The 26,749-nt window shown below is 52.2% G+C and overlaps 1 protein-coding gene across 1 annotated transcript; it reads left to right on the top strand.

Moving 5' to 3' along the window:
* Positions 1 to 1,617: 1,617 nt before the first annotated feature.
* Positions 1,618 to 26,225, top strand: LOC141989686 (uncharacterized). The gene is given in 8 exon segments (XM_074956622.1): positions 1,618 to 2,446; positions 15,799 to 15,887; positions 16,378 to 16,452; positions 17,960 to 18,076; positions 20,889 to 21,005; positions 23,746 to 24,746; positions 24,749 to 24,817; positions 24,819 to 26,225. Coding segments are annotated over 8 exon segments (2,274 nt in total). The 5' UTR covers positions 1,618 to 1,754; the 3' UTR covers positions 24,933 to 26,225.
* Positions 26,226 to 26,749: the final 524 nt, after the last annotated feature.

Below are 26,749 nucleotides of genomic sequence, written 5' to 3'. Positions count from 1 at the left end.
GCAGAGAAGGCGCTGTCCTCTCCAGGTTCCCACCCCACCCCCTCTCTGCCACTTCACATCACGCGTGACCTCTCAGACTGGAGAAACATGTCCCCAGCGAGCAAGGAGAAAGCTGGGAATGACTCAGGGCAGGATCAGTCATGTACGATGAGTGCGGAGGACGCCATTTTGTAGAGCAGGTCTCCAGTATTTGCAGCGTTTCACTGTAATGCTCTAAAACTGCCCCACGTGCCAGGCAGCTGCTGCTGGGGGCACGAACGCACATGGGAGCCAGAGGAAATTATCCTGTGTAGCACGACTTGGAGTATCCTGGTGTATGGGCTAGGTGTGAGGGAGAGGGGGTGGGATGGCCTTTGTCACATCCCCCTTTCCTCCTGCTCTCTCAGTGGCACAAAATCATTGTCACTTACATTGCTTCAGTGTCAATGCTTAGCACAGCCCTCAGCCTTAACATGGTCTGTGACAGTCTGTAGATCAAAGGCCTGCTGGGTGGCAGCCGTTCACCCCTTCCAGCTCAGCAGTGTCACTGATTGTCTTGTGACACAATACAGACCTGTTTTTCAGGTTACATCACACAAACCCTGACTGAGTGGTCATCCCCTCAAACCTCCCCCCAACCCTCTTGAGGTTTTAGTTTAGTTTTGCACAAAGAGTGAAACAGGCTCAGGGTAGATGACATCTTTAGAAGGAATTCCTTGAAAAGGACTCACTCCTGCACAGGAATAAGCTACGCTGATGTAAGCAGCTTTACACCAGTCTCAATGTGTCCACGAGGGGATTGTAGATCCTAAACTGGTTTCAAACTAATATAGTTTAAACAGAGCAAATACTGGGGAACAAGAGACGTACTGTCGCCTGTTTTACAGCACAGAACCAGCAACGTGTAAATAAACCCCTCTGATGGAAATAAAACCAAAATCAGTGAAAACAAAACCCGGATCCTGTGTGTTAGCACTTAGTTCTGGATGAGGGCCCCGTTGTGCCAGACGCTGCCTGTATCCTGGGCAGGCTACAATTTAAGCATCGAACAAGACCCAAGAGGTGCATGGCGCACGTGGGAGCAGGTGCTAGGTGCTGCACAAACAGCATAGGGTAGAACCACCCTGAGTCAGGCTGCAGATTTGTGTCAGCATTTCCTATCGGAAATTACGGAGCAGTTGTAGTAAATTTAGTAAAAGTCACAGGTCACTAAATGTACTGTGACCGCTCCATGATTTTTCACAAAACCTGCCCTCCTCCTCGCCCTGCCCAGGAACCCTCCAATACTGCAACCCTAACCGCAGGCTGATGCAGAGGCGTTGAGGCAGGCTGGAGAAGATATGAGTGGCAAGTCCATTCACTGAACTTTGCCCCACCTCCCCCACCATCATGACTGGGGGCGGGGGCAAATCTGAGCGGCACTGTAAGTCCGCAGGCCAGGTCTCAGTACCCAGAGCGAGGCTTTGGGTCCAGCCCTGTGGGACAGGAGCCACCATTGCTGGGTGAGGCACCCATCCAAAAAACAGTCACAGACAAATGGGGAAATCGCTCCATCCTTGAAATTTTTCCTTCCTTGACAAACCTGTAGCCTTAACTATGAGCTAACACTGGGATTGCCTCTGCTCTCTCCAGCAGGGCTCGGGATACTGGGGGGACCGAGGACACCGTCTGAGTGTGGGGAGAGCGCGGCAGGAACGCAGGATCCCACAGCCCACAAAAGGATCCATGCACAGGACGCAGTCCGTCCCCCGAATAAACTCAGCCAGAGACTCCCCATGGGCCGGTGTCCCTATCGCTGCGCTGACTGTGGCAAGAGCTTCAGACAGTCCTCAATCCTGAGAATACACTGGTTTACGCACACTGGGGAGCGGCCGCACCACTGCTCTGACTGCGGGAAGAGCTTTGCACAGAGCTCACACCTGAGAGCACACCAGCGCACGCACACCGGGGAGCGACCGCACCGCTGTGCTGACTGCGGGAAGGGCTTTGCACAGAGCTCACACCTGAGAAGACACCAGCGCACGCACACCGGGGAGCGACCGTACCACTGCTCTGACTGCGGGAAGAGCTTTGCACAGAGCTCATACCTGAGAAGACACCAGCGCACGCACACCGGGGAGCGACCGTACCACTGTGCTGACTGCGGGAGGAGGTTTTCACGGAGCTCACTCCTGAGAAGACACCAGCGCACGCACACCGGGGAGCGACCGCACCGCTGTGCTGACTGCGGGAAGAGGTTTTCACGGAGCTCACTCCTGAGAAGACACCAGAGCACGCACACCGGGGAGCGACCGCACCGCTGTGCTGACTGCGGGAAGAGGTTTTCACGGAGCTCACACCTGAGAAGACACCAGAGCACGCACACCGGGGAGCGACCACACCGCTGTGCTGACTGTGGGAAGGGCTTTGCACGGAGCTCAAGCCTGAGAAGACACCAGCGCACACATCAGGGCGCAGCCGCATCATTGTAACGATTCTAGTAAGAACTTCAACAGAACCAGTGCACTGATCAAGCACCAGTGCACGCACACTGCCGGGGAGGACATTCCGATGCATTGGCTGAAGCAGGAACTTTGCTCGGGCCTCCTCCTTGCTATCACATCGGTTCATTCACAGCCGAGAGTGGCCAAACAGCTGTGCTGTCTGGGGCAAGCACTTTGCTAGATTGGCCAACCTCTCAGCACCCGGTCATGCACCCCAATGCCCTTCTGCCACCTGCAGGGCCTCAAGGGCTTCTGGCAGTCAGTGGGCCTGACACAGCTCCAGCAGATGCAGGTCAGGACATAGTCCTGTCCCCAGGATGCCCAGCAGAGAGATGGGGGGGAGGGGGACAGGGAAGGGGACTTGGCTTAGCAGTGTGTGGAAGAGCAGACAGGTGGAGTGTATTTAGAGCAGATGGTCACAGCCTACTGCATTAGATGGGATCCAACCCGGTCTCTCTCTTTCTGTCCCACACTCACTCCCCCTCTCCCCCTCCACCCGTCTCAATGGGACCAAGCTAGGAACTTCCCCCACACACCTACCTTGGTTCCAGCCAGAGGATTACTCTTGGATGACATCTAGAGGTGGGATTTGCAGTCCTGTCTCAGCATGGATTGGGCTGAAGGGCAGGACAACCTAGTGCAGGGGTGGGCAAACTTTTTGGCCCGAGGGCCACATCGGGGTGCAAAGCTGTATGGAGGGCTGGGTAGGGAAGGCTGTGCCTCCCTAAACAGCCGGGCCCCCACCCCTGAGGGCCCCTCTCAGAACCCCCGACCCATCCAATGCCCCCTGCTCCTTGTCCCCTGACCGCCTCCTCCCGGGACCCCCCGCCCCAACCGCCCTCCCCGGACTCCACCCCCTATCCAACCCCTGCTGCTCCCTGTCCCCTGACTGCACTGACCCCATCCACACCCCCAGCCCCTCACAGGCTCCCCAGGACTCCCATGCCTGTCCAACCCCCCCACCCCGTTCCTCCCGCCCCCCCCGAACCTCCGCCCCATCCAACCCCCCTGCTCCCTGCCCCCTTACCATGCCGCTCAGAGCTGCAGGACTAGCAGCCGCACCGCCCGGCCGGAGCCAGCCATGCTGCCCATGCAGCTGCGGGGGAAGGGGGACAGCGGGGGAGGGGCCGGGGGCTCAAGGGCCGGGCAGGACGGTCCCGCTGGCCAGATGTGGCTCACAGGCTGTAGTCTGCCCACCTCTGACCGAGTGTGTGTGATTGAAAAAAGACTGAGGAACTGCTCATGCCGTCTATTCTAAATAGAAATGTAACAAAGAAGAATTATGTACCTAATGTGTAACAGAGGGCTGTCTAACCCAGTGTTTCTTTCCTATTAAAGAAGCTGATGCATTCACACAGCATGTGGAGAAGCCAGTGTAAACAGTGTAACCAATCAAAATGTTCTCGGGCCCAACTGCCCATGATGCCTGATGAACTGTGTGACTGGCAGGCGCACAGAGAGAGTTTCCCATTACTCCTGGGGGAATTCAACGCCTAAAAATTCTCCAAACAAAATTTTAAAATTCTGCATATTCTGTTTGTCCAAATAACACAATATAATCACACTGGTTTCAATTATTTTGGTAATTTATTTCAAATGTCGGCAAGTATGTCTGTAACAATACAAAAAAGATTCAGTACTTGTGGCACCTTAGAGACCCACAAATTTATTTGAGCATAAGCATAAAGTGAGCTGTAGCCCACGAAAGCTTATGCTCTCATAAATTTGTTAGTCTCTACGGTGCCACAAGTCCTCCTTTTCTTTTTGCGGCTGCAGACTAACACGGCTGCTACTCTGAAAAAAGATTCCGTTAGTGTTTTTTGACAAATAGATTCTTTACTAGGCATATTAACACAGAACTTTGAGTAAGAAGTCGTGTAAACTACCATACAGAACCATGCCCCTCAGAAGCAGTGCAAAGGCTTGAGGGACTCGGGGGTAATGGAGAAGCTCAGGGAAAGGGAAGTAATTGCCAGGAAGGAGCCTGGGAGTGAAGCAGGAGGGTTATTGGGTGTCTTTCCCCCCCCCCCCCAGCCCTTCTGAATCGCACCTGGAGCTGCAGCTAGCAAGAGATGTCAGGAGTAACAAGAAGGGTTTCTTCAGGTATGTTGGCAACAAGAAGAAAGCCAAGGAAAGTGTGGGCCCCTTACTGAATGAGGGAGGCAACCTAGTGACAGAGGATGTGGAAAAAGCTAATGTACTCAATGCTTTTTTTGCCTCTGTTTTCACTAACAAGGTCAGCTCCCAGACTGCTGCGCTGGGCATCACAGAATGGGGAAGAGATGGCCAGCCCTCTGTGGAGATAGAGGTGGTTAGGGACTATTTAGAAAAGCTGGACGTGCACAAGTCCATGGGGCCGGACAAGTTGCATCCGAGAGTGCTGAAGGAATTGGCGGCTGTGATTGCAGAGCCCTTGGCCATTATCTTTGAAAACTCGTGGCGAACGGGGGAAGTCCCGGATGACTGGAAAAAGGCTAATGTAGTGCCAATCTTTAAAAAAGGGAAGGAGGAGTATCCTGGGAACTACAGGCCAGTCAGCCTCACCTCAGTCCCTGGAAAAATCATGGAGCAGGTCCTCAAAGAATCAATCCTGAAGCACTTACATGAGAGGAAAGTGATCAGGAACAGTCAGCATGGATTCACCAAGGGAAGGTCATGCCTGACTAATCTAATCGCCTTTTATGATGAGATTACTGGTTCTGTGGATGAAGGGAAAGCAGTGGATGTATTGTTTCTTGACTTTAGCAAAGCTTTTGACACGGTCTCCCACAGTATTCTTGTCAGCAAGTTAAGGAAGTATGGGCTGGATGAATGCACTATAAGGTGGGTAGAAAGCTGGCTAGATTGTCGGGCTCAACGGGTAGTGATCAATGGCTCCATGTCGAGTTGGCAGCCGGTGTCAAGTGGAGTGCCCCAGGGGTCGGTCCTGGGGCCGGTTTTGTTCAATATCTTCATAAATGATCTGGAGGATGGTGTGGATTGCACTCTCAGCAAATTTGCGGATGATACTAAACTGGGAGGAGTGGTAGATACGCTGGAGGGGAGGGATAGGATACAGAAGGACCTAGACAAATTGGAGGATTGGGCCAAAAGAAATCTGATGAGGTTCAATAAGGATAAGTGCAGGGTCCTGCACTTAGGATGGAAGAATCCAATGCACCGCTACAGACTAGGGACCGAATGGCTAGGCAGCAGTTCTGCGGAAAAGGACCTAGGGGTGACAGTGGACGAGAAGCTGGATATGAGTCAGCAGTGTGCCCTTGTTGCCAAGAAGGCCAATGGCATATTGGGATGTATAAGTAGGGGCATAGCAAGCAGATCGAGGGACGTGATCGTTCCCCTCTATTCGACACTGGTGAGGCCTCATCTGGAGTACTGTGTCCAGTTTTGGGCCCCACACTACAAGAAGGATGTGGATAAATTGGAGAGAGTCCAGCGAAGGGCAACAAAAATGATTAGGGGTCTAGAGCACATGACTTATGAGAAGAGGCTGAGGGAGCTGGGATTGTTTAGTCTGCAGAAGAGAAGAATGAGGGGGGATTTGATAGCTGCTTTCAACTACCTGAAAGGGGGTTCCAAAGAGGATGGCTCTAGACTGTTCTCAATGGTAGCAGATGACAGAACGAGGAGTAATGGTCTCAAGTTGCAATGGGGGAGGTTTAGATTGGATATTAGGAAAAACTTTTTCACTAAGAGGGTGGTGAAACACTGGAATGTGTTACCTAGGGAGGTGGTAGAATCTCCTTCCTTAGAGGTTTTTAAGGTCAGGCTTGACAAAGCCCTGGCTGGGATGATTTAACTGGGAATTGGTCCTGCTTCGAGCAGGGGGTTGGACTAGATGACCTTCTGGGGTCCCTTCCAACCCTGATATTCTATGATTCTATGAACCCCAGTCTATGTGACCTTACAGAAGTCCTGTGTGCCCTGCTCTGTCTGTGTCCCCCCCTCATCTTGCATATTTCCTCACAGGTTGCTGTGAGGAATGCCACTTCTGCTATGGCTGTGAGTTGGCTATCCTCTATTCTGGCACCACAATAGCTCCTGGTGGGCAAAAGGTGTAACTGCAGCGCCTCTCTGACAAAATGTATTTTCTGCAGAGGAAAAAAAAATCTACGGGGGACATGAATTCTGCGCCTGTGCAATGGTGCACAATTTCCCCAGGCCTATACAGGAGACCATTGTGATCATTTAGCCTGAGCGCCTGTATAACACAGGCCAAAGAACTTCCCTGAGTTAATACCGGTTTGAACTAGAGCAGAGCTTTGATTTTTTTAAAATCTAAACTTGACTTAAAAATTGCCAGAGATGGAGAATCCACCAGGATGCTTCGGAAATGATAAATTGTACATGCATGGTTAAAAGTAGGGAAAGAGGTTTGGTTTTATTTTACCATCTGCCTGTTTAGAAGAGCCTGAAGTTGCCACTTCCCCCTCCGACAGCTCACACTGCAAATGAATTCTCTTTTGTAAAAACAACTTATGCACACGAGGGAGGGAAATGGTTGTGGATGTTCTCCGAGGGAGAGTCAAACAGCACAATGCCTCTTGCAGGGGAGCAGCCATTGCACCAGATGTGCAAAGGTGGGCTGAAGGCAGCAGTAGCCGGCTGCACAGTGTGGGCTTCATCCCCCTAGGGCACCAGCTGCTTTTTCCCTTCCATGAAAGTCTGTCTGATGCTTTGATTGCCCCACCGCTTACACAGTAGCTCCTTGATTGGATTGACACAGCCCACTCTGACCTGTGCTTTGGGGCTGGAGAAGGAAAAAAATGCCTCACAACATATGGAGTTTAGAGGAGGGAGAGTTGTTTGCCTTGGTTTTAGTTGAAATATATTATTCTTTTGAGATAATTTAAAGATGGGGGGCCTCTGTACATCTTAAAGTGCATTACAAAGCAGCTTAGTGTCTCAATCCCCATTTTACAGATGGGGAAACCAAGGCACAGAGAGCCTCACCCAAGGTCAGTCAACAGGCCAGTGGCGAGCTGGGAATGGAACTCTGGTCTCCTGGCTCCCAGCCCATAGCTCAGCCCACTGAACCACACTGTCTTTAAAAACAGCTCTTCAGTGTGTAATGTCTTGCTGTGCTTTTAAATGAAAACACTAAGCTTCACACACCCCTTTGTACAGCATGAAAGAGTAACAGCCCCCCCACAACCTCCCCAATGTCACTGCCACACTGGGCAAGGAGAGATCTGACCATCCAGAACCCCCCAGCTTTTAATGAGATGAAAGGAGGGGGCAGTTCCACAGTATGTGCTTATTGTATGACTGGTAGGGTTGCCACCGGTCCAGGTTTTGGCTTCTGTGTCCGGGTGCCATTTAGGGTTGCCGGGTTTCTTGTTTTTGGGACCTGGTAACCCTAAATGGTGCCCGAACCTTTTGGTTACAGGACAGGAGAAGGCAGCAGTGCTTAGCAAACGTAAAGGAGCTGAGTATCAGAAGGCAAGGGAAGCAAACATGTGGTCTGGTGTTGCAACTAAGACCTGACGCTTCTGTAAGGAGTTGGACGCCATCCTTGGCCACCGCACCTGCACTACCAAGAGCCCCATGGATACTTTGGCGGGGCTGGAGGTGGTGGATGGGGGCTCGAGCCTGAGGACAAAGTCATGGACAAGGAGGTCGAGTTGGAGGATGTTGGGGAGCCCATGGCCGGCTTGTCCGGTGGCACGGCAAGTCAGGAATTCTTCTCCACTGCAGAGGGGTCTAGCCAGTCTCAGAAGTCTGTTTGTGGCCCACGTGACACAGGAAAAGAGAACCATGGAGTTCATTTTGAAGTTCATGATGCTCGGTTATACGAGGTAGAGCTGTTCTTTCCTATGTGTATTGTGGAAGTGGGTGAAGAGATAGAAATGTACAAGACTAGCTGTCCTTACCCATAACTATTTTACATTTGGGGACAATGTATGCCTTCAAATCAGCGGCACTGCTATGAGTACCCGCATGGCCCCACAGTATGCCAACATTTTTATGGCTGACTTAGAACAACGCTTCCTCAGCTCTCATCCCCTAACGCCCCTACTCTACTTGCTCTATATTGATGACATCTTCATCATCTGGACCCATGGAAAAGAAGCCCTTGAGGAATTCCACCATGATTTCAACAATTTCCATCCCACCATCAACCTCAGCCTGGTCCAGTCCACACAAGAGATCCACTTCCTGGACACTACAGTGCTAATAAACGATGGTCACATAAACACCACCCTATACTGGAAACCTACTGACCGCTATTCCTACCTACATGCCTCCAGCTTACACCCTGCCCACACCACACGATCCATTGTCTACAGCCAAGCTCTGTGATACAACCACATTTGCTCCAACCCCTCAGACAGAGACAAACACCTACAAGATCTCTATCAAGCAGTCTTACAACTACAATATCCACCTGCGGAAGTGAAGAAACAGATTGATAGAGCCAGAAGAGTTCCCAGAAGTCACCTACTACAGGACAGGCCCAACAAAGAAAATAACAGAACGCAACTAGCCGTCACCTTCAGCCCCCAACTAAAACCCCTCCAACGCATTATCAAGGATCTACAACCTATCCTGAAGGATGACCCAACACTCTCACAAATCTTGGGAGACAGGCCAGTCCTTGCCTACAGACAGCCCCCCAACCTGAAGCGAATACTCACCAGCAACCACATACCACACAACAGAACCACTAACCCAGGAACCTATCCTTGCAACAAAGCCCGTTGCCAACTGTGCCCACATATCTATTCAGGGGACACCATCACAGGGCCTAATCACATCAGCCACACTATCAGAGGCTCGTTCACCTGCACATCTACCAATGTGATATATGCCATCATGTGCCAGCAATGCCCCTCTGCCATGTACATTGGTCAAACTGGACAGTCTCTACGTAAAAGAATAAATGAACACAAATCAGACGTCAAGAATTATAACATTCATAAACCAGTCGGAGAACACTTCAATCTCTCTGGTCACGCGATTACAGACATGAAAGTTGCGATATTACAACAGAAAAACTTCAAAACCAGACTCCAGCGAGAGACTGTTGAATTGGAATTCATTTGCAAATTGGATACAATTAACTTAGGCTTGAATAGAGACTGGGAGTGGCTAAGTCATTATGCAAGGTGACCTATTTCCCCTTGTTTTTTCCTACCCCCCCCTTCCTCAGACGTTCTTGTTAAACCCTGGATTTGTGCTGGAAATGGCCCACCTTGATTATCATACACATTGTAAGGAGAGTGATCACTTTAGATAAGCTACTACCAACAGGAGAGTGGGTTTGTGGGGGAGGTGGGGAGAAAACCTGGATTTGTGCTGGAAATGGCCCAACTTGATTATCATACACATTGTAAGGAGAGTGATCACTTTAGATAAGCTATTACCAGCAGGAGAGTGGGGTGGGGGGAGAGAAAACCTTTTGTAGTGGTATACACCCATTTTTTCATGGTTTGTATGTATAAGAACATCTCCTGTATTTTCCACAGTATGCATCCGATGAAGTGAGCTGTAGCTCACGAAAGCTTATGCTCAGATAAATTGGTTAGTCTCTAAGGTGCCACAAGTACTCCTTTTCTTTTTGGTTTTAAATAACCACTCATCATTAAGTCTAGTGTCTGGGTGGTGAAACAAGGACTGGGATACCTAACGAGGCTGCAATTCTGACTTCTTGTTAGCCAGTGTAGTGAGACAGAAGTTTTACTTCTGTTGCTGGTGTGGCATAACTTATGGAAGAACAACCACCAGTTCTGACATGTGTCTGCCCTATTTCTCAGCAGTTTGTCCTGATTCTGGTATTCTCAGGTGTGACCCACTGAAGCACAGTGACACGAGCACAGGATGATTATCCCCACATCTGCTACTCCGGGATTCTTACACCAACCTCTGCAGCCTCTGGTGCTGGAAACAGGACACTGGAGTGGACACACCTCTGCACTGATCCCGTCTGGCAATTCCCTATGACCCAAGTGATTTGCCCATGGTCACAGAGGCAGCAAGTGGCAGAGCTAGGAATAGACACCAGGAGTCCTGTAGCCCAGCCCAGCACCGTAGCCACAACCCCAGCCTCGCTCCCTCCCTCAAGGCTCCCAATGCCCCTTGGCAGGATCTGGCCTGGCCCATAGAATGCAGCAAGGGCCCCTCTGCCCCCTGAGATGAGCTGGCAGGACCCAGCTACTTACCCCTCCTTTGATGGCGTCCTCATTGGATGCTTTGGGCATGCTCTTTCTCCAGCACTGCTTGATGATGTTGGCCAGGTTGGTGTCGAGATCAGGGTTGGGTCTGCAGGAAGTGTCACAAGGGAGACATGGCTGGGATCCCATTCCAGGCCAGTCCTGGCTCCCAGCCCCTATTACTTTAAACCACCAGCCTCCACTCCTCTCCTCTCCAAGAGCCAGGGGTAGGACCCAGGCATCTTGACTCTAACTATCCCCCTCCCAGAGCCAGGGATAGAACCGAGGAGTCCTGAGGCCCCTGGTGACTCTCCCTGCCCTAAACCACCTGTCCCAAACCCTTCCCCTCTTCAGCCACGGTTAGATGTTATCTTAGGCCGCCTGAACCACAGGGACTGGGCTTCCCCCCACTTATGTGAAGTAGCTGCAAGAGCGGGACAGAGACCCAGTCACGTTAGGGGAGGTGTTGTGAGACAGAGGAAAGGTACAGTGGAAGAAGGATGAGAATGGGAGACACTACCCCACAGACCAGCATCCTCTGTTCCAGCAGCCAGGGACGGTGCGGGCCTTGGGCTAATAGAGGTTAGGAGGTGCTGGGGTTAGGGGCAACAGGATCAGTGCTACTCAAGGTGGATAAAAATCAATGATTTTTTTAAAATAAAAAAATTCAGATTTTTTTTAATTTAAATCAGATTTTTTTGATGTAAATCAGATTTTTTTTGAAAAAATGCTTTTTGAGGAAAAAAAGTTTTAATTAAGATACATTATAGCTCAAAGATATTTCATAATGGAATAGGGATTATAAATTCTAATTCTATAATATGAGACAATATATTTATGTAATGTTTAAGAATTTTATAGTATGAGACAATATAGTATGAGAAAATATATTCATGTAATGTTTAAGAAAAGTTTTGTAAATGAGTTTTGTAAATGAGTTCCATGGATTAGGGACCCAATCTTATTGGGTTCCAGAGGCTTCTGTATAGATTATTTAGGTTAATCTTTCTATCTACCCAATGGGACTTAGTGCTCAGTCTAGAAGATACCATCAGAGATGCTTAGTTTTGCAGTTCTCAAACTGTGGATTTGTGTCTCTAGAAATAACATGCTTATTAACAGCAAAAATGTTTTAAATAAATAAATGATATATAGAGGTGAGAAATAACAGACCTCAACCCTATTGTCCCTCTGTAGGTTTGTGTACACAGAGTCAATCCCTTACCTCTCTCTAAAAGTGCAAAGTTTCAAAAAGTTCAACGAATAGAAGATTGTTGGGGGCGGAATAGATCTGGACAAGGAGAAGAAGTCTGGAGATAAATGTGAGAAGGGAGGGACAGGAAGTAGAAACAAAAGTGAAACTGTTTGAGCAGCATATTCCAGAAGTCTTGAGCTCTTTCTGAGTGTAGCCTTCATTGATTCGAGCTCTACCATACCATTCCCTCACTAGAAGGGAAAACCTATAATGGCAGCAGGCCATAAAAGAGACCCAGTTTGGGAATATTTTAATGAAGTTCCTCTACCTGTGGGTAGGACAGGCATGCGTGCAAAATGCAAACAGTGCAACAGAAATGCAAGGCCTAGCTGCCCGAATGAATGAACACTGGCAATGGGTCACTGAGGCGAGGTTGGCTTATGGGATTGGGATCCCCTGGGAGGGGAGGACCCTAAACCATGGGAACTGTGGTCCGGGAGGGATGCAGGGCCTGAACTGGTGGAGATAAAGGGACTGTGGAGGGGCAGGTAAGGGCAGGGGAGAAACTGGACAGAGGAGGGCGATCCTGAGCGGGATGAGCTAATTCCTGGACTGACCAGCAGGAGGCGCTGCAGCGGTGAGTGCTCGCCCTGCTACAGGGGACGACACTTCGGTTGCACAAGATTCCCTCAGGGTTTTCATAACGCACCCACAATTTGTCACTCCCATGTGGTTAAGATGTGGGAAAAATTGACACCTGATGAGCAAAAGAGAGTAATTTCTTAAGTTGATGATCTATTGGTGCATGGGGACAATAGGTTGGTAGGATCACTGAGGAGGTGTTACAGATCATCCAAGATACCGTATTCAAGGCTAGCAGAGCCAAGGCCCAATCGGGACACCAAGAGGTAAAATATTTAGGGGTCATATTGGGAAAGGAAGGATGAGCCTCAGCTGCACAATGGGTGGAGTTGATTAGAAAACTTCCCACCCCTACTGATGTGGCATCCTTAAGAGCCCTTTTGGAAACTCTGAACTTCTCAAGAGATTTTATTGAAATGTATGCTGACAAGAGTCACCCACTGTATTTTCTCCTAAAGAAAGGGTGGCAATAGTACATTCTGCCGCCTGCCCGCCTCCCTCCCCCACTCCCAGCGCAAGAGGGGTCCTGGGGGTGGCCCCCTGGCCCAAGTTTTAGTTAGGGGCTGGAACAAAAATCATGGACAGGTCATGGTTACTAAAAATACCTGTGACTAAAACACAGCCTGACCTATAATATCCTGAACAAACCGTATGGAATTATGATACACTTTAGTGAATTAAGTTAAACTGTATTGAATTAGGGTTAATATCTTTGGGGTACATTATACTAAAAATGCAGCTGTGTATGCATTATTGTTACCTTGCTCGTACCTTCTCTAGTAGGGAGGCTAATATCCTTCCTCTGTTATCCCACCCCAGAGAGATCTGCATGTACTAGTTCAGACTGGATTCTCTAGGGACCAAACCACAAAGAAGGGTTTTGTGAATAACTAGCCTGGTTTCAAACAGGCTCAGGGCCTTCTTCCTGATCCATCAAATGGACAGGACTCCTGACCCACGCAGAACTTCGGGCCTTAGGGGAGGGCTGGAAGGACTGGGTGCTAGTTTTGAGCTGAAACTGGGAAGAGTTGGTAACCACAAGGAACACAATTGGGCAGGGGTTTGAAGGACTGCTTCTGCCAGAATCCATGGCAGGTTGGGGAATCCTGGTCTTGTTAGCATGAGTGTAGGTTTCTTATTTTTATTTGATTTATTTTGTGTGTTTTCTCTGTAGTTCTTTGTGCCTTAAGAAGAAAGCAGACTTGCTAGGAAATGCTGGGTGGTACTTTATACCTGTCGCACTGCATCTATTAACAATTTCTGAAAAGAAAGTCCTTGGGCAGCCTGTCTGTGCTGGGATAACACAGGGAAGGGAGAACGGTGCAACCTGGAAATACCCCTATCAGAAGGGAGAGGGGCAAGTGTCTTCAGCCAAGAGAGGGAACAACTGGGGAGCTGGAAGCCTGACAGCGGGTGCCCTGGTTGGGCCACTGAGGGCTAATACAAGTGCAGTCACTCTGAACTGACATCCAGAGCCCAGCCTGGCCCCTGGCAGCCTCTCCCTGGGTAAGCTCAGGGGTATGCAACCAGGTAAGTGGTTCCTCCTCCCTCTCATCTGCCACCTGCTCTAGTCCTCCTGCCCCTCTCCACTCCTTGTGTCCTACCCAAGCCTACCTGCCCCAACCCCATGGCTCCTGCCCCCTATATCCTAACACCACTGCCCTAGCCTTCCTGTCCACATCTCCCCGGCCTCCCGTATTCTAGTGCATCTGCATCCTGCCCCTTCCGTGTGCCCCCAGGTCCAGCCCCCTACTGTGGCAATCTGCCCCACAGTGGCCTGCTCTCATCTGTCCCCAGGTCCTGACCCCCATCCCATGGGCCCCCTTCTCTAGCATTCTGCCCGATCTGCCCCCATGTTCTATTCCCACCCACCATCTGCTCCTTCCCTACCGTTTTTCTAGCCCCTCCCCTCTGCCCACTGGGTCCCAGTCCCCCCATCCCATTTCTCACTAGGGCTGACAACCCTTGGGCCTGGAGTTTCCAAGAATTAAAAATTAATCTTTAATTAAAGAGTGTCAGAAAAAGAAATCTACTGGCAACCCCTTTTCTCTCCCAGTGTGTTTCAAATCGCACCGCATCAGTCCCATGTGTCCTTGCCTTAGGGCGACCAGATGTCCCAATTTTACAGGGACAGTCCTGATTTCGGGGTCTTTTTCTTACATAGGCCCCTATTACCTCCCACCCCCTGTCTGATTTTTCACATTTGATGTCTGGTCACCTTACCTGGCCCCGATCCCCACCCTCTGTCCATCCCCTTGTATTACAGCCCCCCACCCCCGTTATGCCACCCATGGATTTCATGCCCCTGCTTCCCCAGCCTCATGTGGGGGACCTTCTCTCTCTGGCTTGTCGCAGCTCCATCTGCACCCCAGGCTGGCCTTCAGCTTGACACCCAGAGGGGTTCGCTCAGGATGGGAGGGGGGGCAGAGGGAGCCCCCAGAGACACGAGTTCCAGCACATGCTGCTCTTGGGGACAGAGCCCCACCGCAGGGCTCCGGGATCCTCGCGGTGAAGTGGGAGTCCGGGGGGCTGGGCCAGAAGGTCCCTGCGCTGGAGCCTCCCCCGGCTCCCCGACAGAGCCGGTGGGGCGGCCGGGGAGGGCAGCGGGACTGGAGCGGGGCGGGGCCTTCCCGGCCCCCTGGATCCCAGCCCGCCTCGTGCGCAGGGAGGCGGCCCCGGGGAGGCACCAGCCGCGGGGCGGGAAGTCGCTGCCCGGGCGGAGGAAGCGGCCGGGGCCGGGGCCGGGGCCGAGCCCGGCGATGGCTGCAGCGGGGCCGGCGCAGGTAGGACGCGGGGCGGGGACTCCCCGGCCGGGCACTGGCTGGTCCCGGCTGGGGCCGAGGGGGGCCGGGGCCGGGTCCCTCCCGCGCTAGTGACCCCGGGGCTGGGGGCTGCCGCAGCCGGAGCGCTGGGGCCGGGGAGCGGCGCTGGGGGCCCCGGGCCGGGCGGACACGCGGAGCCGGGCCGAGGAGCCCCGAGGCGGCCGAGCCGGGGGCGGGAGCGGGGCCGAGCACAGGCCTGGGGCGGAGGCGGGGACTCGGGCCGGGGGAGGAGCCTGGTCCCTGCCCTGGGATTCGGGCCCTTCCCAGCGCCCCGCCCCAGAGCCCCCTGGGGAGCCGAGGGCGGCTCCTGTCCCCGGCCAGCAGGGCCCGAGTCCCCGGGGGGCTGTGCGGGGGGGTCTCCCTGGGTCACAGCTGCTGGGCTGGGGGTTCCCCGGGGGCCGCTGCCCTAGAGCCCGCGTTCCCTGCTGAGAGCCCGGGCTGGGGCTGGAGCGGAGGGTGCTGAGTGTGTAACGCTTGTGCCAGCAGCTGCGGGTGGCGTTTGAGGACGTGGCTCTGTATTTCAGCCGGGAGGAGTGGGAGCTCTTGTCCCGGCCAGAGAAGCATCTGTACCGGAACCAGATGCTGAGGAATTACCGGGCCCTCGTTTCCTTGGGTAAGGACCAATTTCCCTTCATTTATTCACATCTGTAAAACATTTGGGTTTCCTATGTGGCACCCTGTCACTGAGTGGTGGCAAATGCCAGCCCCTTTCAGGTCAGCTCGCTGTTGGAGGAGAACTCAGGGCTACAGAGCCTGGGGCTAATCTTGGTGTAACTGGTTTATTTGAATTACCTGCCTCAGTCGTGGCACATCCCTGATGGTAGCAAAGAGCCCATGAGCAACCATCTCTTCCCGGAATCCCAGCCAGAGGTTGAGGGCAGCAACTCTGCCTCAGGAGCTGACTCTAGTCAGACAAATAAGGCAGGGGGAAAACACTGCTGCTGCAACAGCTCCCCACCTTCCCCAAAAGAATGAACATAGTAAATTTAACAACTGTCCAGTTGAACAATGCAAAAGAACTGGAATGTCTGTGTAACAGTGACACCTGCCATGACACGTTGTGGCCGATTTGCCTTAATGACATGCCCGAAAATTTTCAACAGCTATAAGGTGGCAAAGGAGCAAAGTTCCCTTCTTCCAAAGTCTTCCCCATGATCCATGTTGCAGGAGACAGTTGGGTAAGTGAAATAATGACCAGAAAGAAGGTGGTGGAGGATTTTCTATTCACCCTGTCTCTTAATCTGAAACTAATGGGTGTTCACTGGTGTTTCTGTAGGAAGGAAGGAAGACAAGGAAATCCATGTCACACAGTTGTCCTATGGAACGTACTGCCACAAGATAGCGTAGAGGCCAAGGTGTTAGCAGAATGGGATATTTCTATGGAACATCTAGAGCGGGGTGGGCAAACTACGGCTGGCCACATCCTGCCCAGCCCCTGAGCTCCCGGACAAGGAGCTAGTCCCCGGCCCCTCCCCTGCCTTCTCCCCCTCCCCCGGAGCCACGCCACCGCGTGGGCAGCGCTCTGGGGGGCAGGGCTGTGCACTCCTGCAGGGCAGCATGTCTGGCTCCGCGTGGTCGCCTGGCACGCTGCTCTGAGCAGCTTGGTAAGGGGGCCGGGGCCAGGGGGTTGGATAAGGGGCAGGGAGCGGTTGGATGGGGCAGAGATTCTGGGGGAGTGGTCAGGGGATGGAGAACAGGGTGTGTGGATAGGGTGTGGGAGTCCTGGGGGCTTGTCAGGGGGCTGGGGTGTGGATAGGGGTCGGGACAGTCAGGGGACAGGGAACGGGGGGTTGGGGTCCTGGGGGGGCAGTTAGGGTGGAGAGGTCCTGGGGGGGCAGTCAGGGGACAAGGAGCAGGGGGGCTTAGATAAGGGGTGGTTAGGGATGGGGGGGTCTCTGGAGGGGCGGTCAGGGAACAAGGAGCAGGGGGGTTTGGATAGGTCGGAGATTGTGAGGGGGCAGTTAGGGGGTGGGAAGTGGGAGGGGACGGATAGTGGGCGGGGCCAGGCTCTTTGGGGAGGCACAGCCTTCCCTAGCCGGCCCTCCATACAATTTTACAACCCCGATGTAGCCTTTGGGCCAAAAAGTTTGCCCACCTCTGATTTAGAGTTACCCCAGCAAGGCTTTAAACTTGGCTCCCACTGCAAAGTGAGAAGGGTTGTAGATGTTGCCAATTCAGAGTACAAGTGAGAGACAGAAAGAAATCTCCTCTAAGAAAGGTTTATTTCAGGGGTTCCCCACTCCCCCTCTCCCCAATGCGCCGCATCCCTGCTCCTCTGCTTACCTCCAGGTGCTTACCGCTTTCCAGGAGGGAGGGGGGAGGAGCCCGGAGCCGCGTGCTTAGGGGAGGAGGTGGGGCAGAGGCGCGGATTTGGGGAAGGGGTTGGAATGGGGGGCAGGGGCAGTGGGGGGGTGTCAGTGATGCGGCCCTTGGGCCAATGTACTAGTACTCGTGTGGCTCTCCTGGTGATTGGAGTTTGAGATCCCTGGTTTATTTCATTATTCTCCTGCTTGGGATCTCTTGCGCTTTCCTCTGAAGCAGCGTCCGAGATTGGAGCCTCATCGTGCCAGGTGCTGTGCAGACACACCCTGACCGAGATGTGGGCCCTGTTGTGCTGGGCTGCACCGACACACAAACGAGTCCCTGCCCCCAAAACTTTAGGAATAAAACTTTCCCCCAAAACAGGCTCTTCAGGTTCCAAACCAGACTTAATCCACCGGATCGAGGTAGGGGAGGCAGAGCTCTGGATCTGGGATGCCGAGGGCTCCAGGGTACACTCTGGGCCTGAGAGCCCCTCCTCAGGTGAGTCCTAATAATCCAGTCCCTTCTGATTTACACACCTGCTAGCGGAGCGCTCCTTCATGTAGAAGGCAAAGGCAGAGCGAGATTCACTGGCTGGGAGCTGAAGAGAGACAAATTGAAGCTGGGAATTAGGGGCCAGTGTTTAGACCAGTCAAAATATATATGCATTACAGAAAGTACCAAGAAGTAATGACAATATTACAAGTATGTGTTCAGAGGTGAGTGTGAAAGAGCCAGAGACTGTGTGTGTGTGTAACACAGAATCAGTCTGTGTGCTGGCTGCTGGCGAAGTTTCTGAGAGACGCTGGGTGCTCTCTCTAAGACATTCACTGAAAGCTCTCCTGAGCCCTGTCTCCCCTGCCCTCGCTCTGAGGAGATGGGGTAAATGGACTGGTGTGGGGGAGGAGGGGAGAGAAAGATAGAGACTGTGTGAACTGGCTGATGGGGGCCAAACAAGCACCTGGGTAGAAAGACAGGCCTGTCCAGTCATAGAACACAACACCTGCTAGGCTTCCCACACCTCAGAAAATCATACCAAGGTAAGGGGCGCCCTAGAGATTTTTTCAAATGGCTTTTCATGGCTCTGCCCCCTGCAAGAGCATCCCAGAGTCGCTGGCCCTTGGCAGAGAAGGTGCTGTTCTCCCCAGGTTCCCACCCCACCCCCTCTCTGCTGCTTCACTTCGCATGTGACCTCTCAGACTGAAGAAACCTGTCCCCAGCGAGCAAGGAGAAAGCTGGGAATGACGCCGGGCAGGGTCAGTCACATACGACTAGTGTAAGGTGACGCCATGCAGAGGCGCCATTGTGTAGAACAGATCTCTAGCACCTGCAGCACTTCGCTGTAATGCTCTAAAACTGCCCCGCGGGCCAGGCGGCTGCTGTGGGGGGAGTGGACACATTTAGGGGCCAGATTAAATTGTCCTGCGGGCCATGACTTGGAGTACCCTGGTGTATGGGCTGGCTGTGAGAGAGAGGGTGGTGGTATGGCCTTTGTCCCATCCCCTCTCCTCCTGCTCTTTGTGGCATGAAACCTTTGTCACTTACATTGCTTCAGTGTCAATGCTTAGCACAGCCCTCAGCCCTATCGTGTCTGTGACTGTCTGTAGACCAAAGGTTGGGTGGCAGCCATTCACCCCTTCCAGCTCAGCAGTGCCAGGGAGCGGGTTGTGACACAATACAGACATGTTTTCCAGGTTACATCACACAAACTCTGAGTGACTGGTCATCCCCTCAAATCCTTCACACACAGACACCCCCAAAACCCTCATCTTCTTGAGGATTTTAGTTTAGTTTTCGTTTCACATAAAGACTGAAACCTCAGGCCGAGAGTAAATGATTTCTTCAAAGGAATTCCTAGAAAAGGACTCACACCCCCACAGGAATAAGCTAGATTGTTCTAAACAGCTTTAAACTGGTCTCACTGCGTCCACATGAAGGGATTGTAGCCCCTCAACTAAACTAGTTTCAAACCAATATAATTATAACAGCAAAAAAACTGGGGAACAGGCCTCATCCTACAAAACAGGAGAAAGTGAAGAACTAATACCACATAAATAAACCCCTCTGATTGCAATAAAGACAAAATCAGTTTGAAAACAAAACCAGGGTCCTGTTGTGCCAGGCGCTGCCTGTATCCTGGGCAGGCTACAACTGAAGCTTAAGCCAAGACCCAAGACATGCATAGCCCCTGTGGGAGCAGGCGCTAGGTGCTGCGGAAACACCATAGGGTAGAACCACCCTGAGTCAGGCTGCAGATTTGTCACACACTTTTTTTTATCAAAAATTATGGAGCGGTTACAGTAACTTTAGTAAAATCACAGGTCTGTAAATTTACTGTGACTGCTCCAGGATTTTTAATAAACCCTGCTGTCAAGGTTGATTCCCTGCTCTGGCACTTCGACTGCACAAGGTGGGTGTTGGAAGAAGAACAGGCTGACCCAGGGGCGGATTTGAGTAGATGGGCTTCTTTATTGCGGTACTTGTTCCCCTGGACCCAATTGTCCAGTAAGCACTGGATTAGTTACATCATACTCTTTTTATTTACATTAGTATGTAAATTCCTACATTTATTACAACACCCCCAAAAGCCTTATGGAGTAATATGAACGCCCACACAATCCTAGAATCATAGAATATCAGGGTTGGAAGGGACCTCAGGAGGTCATCTAGTCCAACCCCCTGCTCAAAGCAGGACCGATCCCCAATTAAATCATCCCAGCCAGGGCTTTGTCAAGCCTGACCTTAAAAACTTCTAAGGAAGGAGAGTCCACCACCTCCCTAGGTAACGCATTCCAGTGTTTCACCACCCTCCTAGTGAAAAAGTTTTTCCTAATATCCAACCTAAACCTCCCCCACTGCAACTTGAGCCCATTACTCCTTGTTCTGTCATCTGCTACCACTGAGAACAGTCTAGAGCCATCCTCTTTGGAACCGCCTTTCAGGTAGTTGAAATACAATGAGTATTGATAACCCTATACTGAGTGACAGATGTCAGAGTAGCAGCCGTGTTAGTCTGTATCTGCTAAAAAGAAAAGGAGGACTTGTGGCACCTAAGAGACTAACAAATTTATTTGAGCATAAGCTTTCGTGAGCTACAGCTCACTTCATCGGATGCATTCAGTGGTGAAGTGAGCTGTAGCTCACGAAAGCTTATGCTCAAATAAATTTTTTAGTCTCTAAGGTGCCACAAGTCCTCCTTTTCTTTTTGCCTATACTGAATATAATTATTCCCGCCCCTGATTACTATTTACCTCATTAGCATATTTGCCTATAAGTTTTACTTTGAAGATACACTTTTTTGCTATAATTGCAGTAATGAACTCCTTGGATCAGCAGTTTGCAGGGGAGGGAGAAAGCGACCATGACCCAGGGCTTGCTTATGTAGCTGGGAAAGGAAGGGAGGAGGAGATAACGCTTCTTTACCCAAAAGGTATTCTTTAGATCCCCACAATTCTTATGCAGCTGCAACACTTCTTAATTCTTCACAAGGAGAAGGGAGGGGAAAGGGGTAACACTTTATCTGTTAGGCGAAGGAATAGTGCGTGCCTGTGTCTACTCCCTGATACCATGCCAGCACACCAGCGGTTTTCCATGTCTTTACTTAACCCTTATATATCCCAACAGTGGGGGCCCGCAAGGACTTTAAAACTTAATACTGGCCACTCCAGGCTTGTATTAAACTCCCAAGGTTAGAGATCCGCCTGGTCTTGGGTTGGTAAATGCTGCCCCCCCCCCAAGTGCAGAACCCCTCTGAGAGCCCAGGAAGGTGCACTTGGGAATTCCTTCCTGTGGGGCACCGCCAAACTCTTTCAGCTCCCCCTATGGGGAAGAGCTGAGAAAAGGAAAAGAAAAAGAAATCAGCTGTTGCCACCAGCTAATAGAAAAACATGTGCACGGACCTCTTAAGACAGAGAAATCCAATCCTCTAAAAAAAAAAAAAAAAAAAAAGTAAGTTTTATTGAACAAACAAAAAAGCAAGAAAACACATCTGCAAAATTAGGCTGCTGTTAGATATATATAGTACAGAAATGCAACTGCAAGGATTAAACACCAGGAATGGCTTTCTTGGGGTCCAGCTTAAAGGTTACAAAAACAAAACAAAAGCACCTGTGTTAGCACAGACGAATCCACAAGCCCAAAGTAAAGAGAGAAACCTGATCGCGTCTGTCTAAACCAGGGGTGGGCAAACTACGGCCTGCAGGACCCTCCTGCCTGGCCCCTGAGCTCCCGGCCGGGGAAGCTCCCCCCAGCCCCTTCCCTGCTGTTCTCCCTCCCCCGCAGCCTCAGCGCACCGCGCTGCCGGCGCAATGCTCTGGGCGGGGGGGGGGGGGGCTGCAGAGCTGCGGCTCGACCCGGTGCTCTCTGCTGCGCAGCGCATGGCTGCCTGTCCTGGTGCAGCCGGGCCGCCAGCCACCCGTGCTCCAGGCAGCGCGGTAAGAGGGCAGGGAGCGGGTGGGTCGGAGGTTTGGATCGAGGGCAGGGGAGTTCGGGAGGTAGTCAGGGGGCGGGGGTGTGGATAGGGGTTGGGGCAGTCAGAGGGCGGGGAACAGGGGGGTTGAATGGGGGCAGGGATCCCCGGGGGGGCAGTCAGGAATGAGAGGAGGGGTTGGATGGGGCGGCAGGGGGCAGTCAGGGGTGGGGGTTCCGGGGGTGGTCAGGGGACAGGGAGAAGGGGTGGTTGGATGGGGCAGGTGTCCGGGGGGGGGGGCCTGTCAGGAAGGAGAGGAGTTGGATGGGGTGGCGGGGGGTCCAGAGGTGGTCAGAGAGCAGAGGGAGTGGATGGGGCTGTGGTTCCAGGGGGGCCGTCAGGAAGGAGAGGGGGGTTTGGATGGGGTTTCCGAAATTGTATGGAGGGCCGGTTAGGGAGGGCAGTGCCACGCCTGGCTGTTTGGGGAGGCACAGCCTCCCCAACCGGCCCTCCATACAATTTCGGAAATCCAATGTGGCCCTCAGGCCAAAAAGTTTGCCCACCCTTGGTCTAAACATTCCTGTTCTACCTACATATCTGTCGCTTCAAATGCGGGGAGGAGCAGGAACGCAGTGTGCTCAGAGGAGGAGGCGGGGTCAGGGCTGGGATTTGGGGAAGGGGTTGGAATAGGTGTAGGGAGGGGGTGGAGTTAGGGCAGGGAACGGTGAATCTTGCCCATATGCTCAGGGTTCAGCTGATCACCATATTTGGGGTCGGGAAGGAATTTTCCTCCAGGGCAGATTGGAAGAGGCCCTAGAGGCTTTTCGCCTTCCTCTGTAGCATGGGGCACGGGTCACTTGCTGGAGGATTCTCTGCTCCTTGAAGTCTTTAAACCATGATTTCAATAGTTCAGACATAGGTGAGAGGTTTTTCGCAGGAGTGGGTGGGTGAGATTCTGTGGCCTGCGTTGTGCAGGAGGTCGGACTAGATGATCATAATGGGCCCTTCTGACCTTAGTATCTATGAAAGGGGTTAGGATGGGGCAGGGGTGGAGTCAGGGCGGGGCCAGAGCAGGTAAAGCACCCACCGGTGCCAGCAGAAGTTGGCGACTATGGGCCCCAAGCTTCTTACAGCATAGCTGGTGCCCTCTCTCTCCAGCTGAGAAAACAACAGAGAGACAAAGGGGAATTTTTTTCTCAATTTTAAAAAGTTCTAGCCTTCCCATTGGCTCTTTTGGCCAGGTCCACACTCGCTTCCTCTTACCTAAGCATCGCAGTGAGAGTCCTTAACCCTTTATAGGTAAAGCAAAGAGAACAGCTACTAAGGATTTTTATAGCTAACTGACTGGCTGGGTGTACTCCCCCCCCCCCCCAATTTACAACACCTGCCCTTCTCCTTGCCCTGACCAGGGGGAACTTGCTGCCCAGAGAAGCACCCTTCTCCCAGCACTGCATCCCTAACTCCAGCCTGGTGCAGAGGGGTTGGTGTGGGGTAGAGAACATATGGGTGGCAAGGCCAGTCACTGAAATTTGACCTGCCTCCCCGACCATCGTGACTGGATGCAGGGGCAAATCTGAGTGGCACTGTAACCCCACAGGCCAGGTCTCAATGCCCACAGCAAGGTGTTGGGTGCACCCCTGTGGGAAAGGAGCGGCCATTGCAGGGTGAGGGGAAATTGCTCCATTCGTGACATTTTCCTGTCCTTGACATATCTGCAGCCCTAACCGTGAGCTAACACCGGGATTCCCTCTGCTCTCTCCAGCAGGGCTCAGGATCCTGGGAGGAACGAGGACACAGTCTGAATGTGGAGAGAGCACGGCAGGAACGCAGAATCCCACAGCCCACAGATGGATGCATGCACAGGACGCAGTCCATCCCCTGGGTAGACTCAGGCAGAGACCGGACCTGGCTACGCACCAGAGACTCCCCATGGGCTGGTGTCCCCATCACTGTATCGACTGCGGCAAGAGGTTCAGCAACCCCTCTGCACTGACCCAGCACCAGTGCGTGCCCACCGGGGAGCAGCCGTATTGCTGTGCTGACTGCGGCAGAAGATTCAGATGGTCCTCAAAGCTGAGAACACACCAGCGCACACACACTGGGGAGCGGCCGCACCACTGTGCTGATTGCGGAAAGGGCTTTGCACAGTTTGCCCACCTGAAAAGACACCAGCGCACTCACACTGGGGAACTGCCTTACAATTGTACTGAGTGCGGCAGGAGCTTTGCCCAGAGCTCAAATCTGAGACCACACCAGCACACACACACCGGGGAGCGGCCGTACCGCTGCTCTGACTGTGGAAAGAGCTTTGCAGCGAGCTCGAAGCTGAGAATACACCAGCGCACGCACACCGGGAAGCAGCCGTACCGCTGCACTGACTGTGGAAAGAGCTTTGCAGCGAGCTTGAAGCTGAGAATACACTGGCGCATGCACACCGGGGAGTGGCCGTATCGCTGCACCAACTGCGGAAAGGGCTTTGCAAAGAGCTCAACCCTGACAACACACCAGCGCGCGCACACCGGGCAGGAGCTGCACCACTGCTCTGACTGTGGCAAGAGCTTTGCGGAGAGCTCAAAGCTGAGAACCCACCAGCGCGCACACACCGGGGAACGGCCTCACCGCTGCACTGACTGCGGCAAGGGCTTTTTCCAGAGCTCAACCCTGAAAACACACGAGCGCACGCACACAGGGGAGTGGCCCTACCACTGTGACGATTGCAAGAAAAGCTTCGGCAATGCCAGTACGCTGACCAGACATCTTCGTGCACACACACAGGGGAGCAGCCGTACCGCTGTGCTGACTGGGGTAAGAAGTTCAGTCGTGGCAACAAGCTAATACCTGGGAATACACCAGCGCATTCACGGCGGGGAGCGGCTGTACAGGTGTGCTGACTGTGGCAAATGCTTTGCTCACTTGGGCAACCTCACCTGGCCCCAGTTGACTCACTAACACCACTCTGCCACCACCAGATCCTGAGGGGCTGCTGGCGGGCCTGGCACAGTGCCAGCAGAATCAGACCAGCGGGTGGTCCTGTCCCCAGGATGCCCAGCAGAGACTGTGTGGAGTTTGGGAATGGGACTTAACTGAGCAGTGTGGGGAAGAGCAGCCAGGTGGGGCGATCTTAGAGTAGGTGGTCACAGCCTTTCCCAGGAACCCTGTGTGTCCCATTCTGTCCATCTCCCCCATACTCCTTGTCTCCACACCTGACCCCCACGGGCAGAGCACTGTGATGCATCCTCTGACCCCCTCCCTCTCTGTGGCTGGCTGCTCCCGCCGTAAGCCAGCTGCCCTCTCTTCTGGTGCCATAACAGTCCCCAGGGGGGAAAGGTGTAATTGCAGCGCTGCTCCATCCAAATCAATTATTCTGGGGTGACAAATAACTTGTGGGGCACATGAAGTTTGTGCTTGCGCAGTGGTGCAGAATTCCTCCGTGAGTCTCGCATATGAAGTGACATCACACATGTAATCATTGATGGGTACAGAAAAATCAAGCCCTGGCACAGAGGTGCGTAGAGCTGTTCGTGTTCTTTCCTCAACTGTTCTCTCCTGTTAGCCATGCCCACAGACTACGCAAATGAGTCAAATCCCTGTATATGTCTCTGGGATGAACTACTCTCCAAGGACGGAGCCACCCAGGAGTGGAAAGAGACTTTCCATAGAGATTGTTCGAACTTCTAGATGGAAATTTCTGCTAGGGATGTAAATACAATTTTAAAAGTTAACTGTTTAAACCAGCAGTGTCCAATAGCAATTTGATGCTAGCCGCACTTGTGGTTTGAAATTCGATGCTAGCCACACTTTTGGTTTTGAATGTTTCTTACTCACCACATTATAAAAAAGGATTTAAAAACATATTACAGACGACCTTTCAAATCATTAACAGGTACTGCTAACACAAAATTACTGTAGCCTAGCCACGTTAAGCTGTATATCGAAGCCCGCAACCTGTCTTCCAGTGCTGCTGTCTTCTATACACCAACGCATTGCTCATGCATAGCCTATTGAATTGTGGCTAATTTGCCACATGCGGCTAGTGGTGAACGTATTGGACACTGCTGGTTTAAACAAGTAAAATATGGCATTTATGGGCCTGCTCTGGCTGGCTGGTGCTGTTCCGGCTGGGCTCGCTCCAGCTGGCGCGGAGGTTAACGGTTAAGGCGGCTAACTGGTAAGACTATGCTTACCGGTTAACCACTTTACCTTTTACATCCCTAATTTCTGCACACAGCTCAGAGTGCTGATGGAAGGAGCATGGAGTCACGCAAAGCTGGCCAAAGGAGCACAGGGCAGGGAGCCCATGGAAAGTAGCTTGTGGAGGTAGGTTACTGACTGGAGCTGAGGTTCACTCCACGACCCCACAGGTCTGACACCAACTGGGACGGCACAAAGTGTTTTACATGGGGATACTGGAGTTTTCCAAAGTCTCAAGAGGCCTCTGGGATGGAATATACCCCTGTATTCAAACCCTACACACTGCTATAATAATCTTTGTACAAAATATGCCTTACATGATAGGTATCATTTGAAAACTTATAACTTACTGGCCAGTATTATCATAGTGAAATGTATGCAGCAACTTTGTATTAAAAAATTAGGAACAGAAGCTGAAATTGCAACTGAAGTGTGTTGACCAGACATGTCTCGGGAGTGGGTAAAAGTGTTTCTCAAAAACAAAGGAGAAGTTAACACCTCTAGCCGAGCATGAAACCTCTTTCCCACCATGTTCACGTCTTCCCGCTCAGCTGAGAACTTTATTTAGGGGTTGC

Source organism: Natator depressus, chromosome 6 (assembly GCF_965152275.1).
Source record: "Natator depressus isolate rNatDep1 chromosome 6, rNatDep2.hap1, whole genome shotgun sequence".
Classification (NCBI taxonomy): Eukaryota; Metazoa; Chordata; order Testudines; family Cheloniidae; genus Natator; species Natator depressus.
Note: the sequence above shows the minus strand (reverse complement) of the source record. Positions and strands in the feature narration are given on the sequence as shown.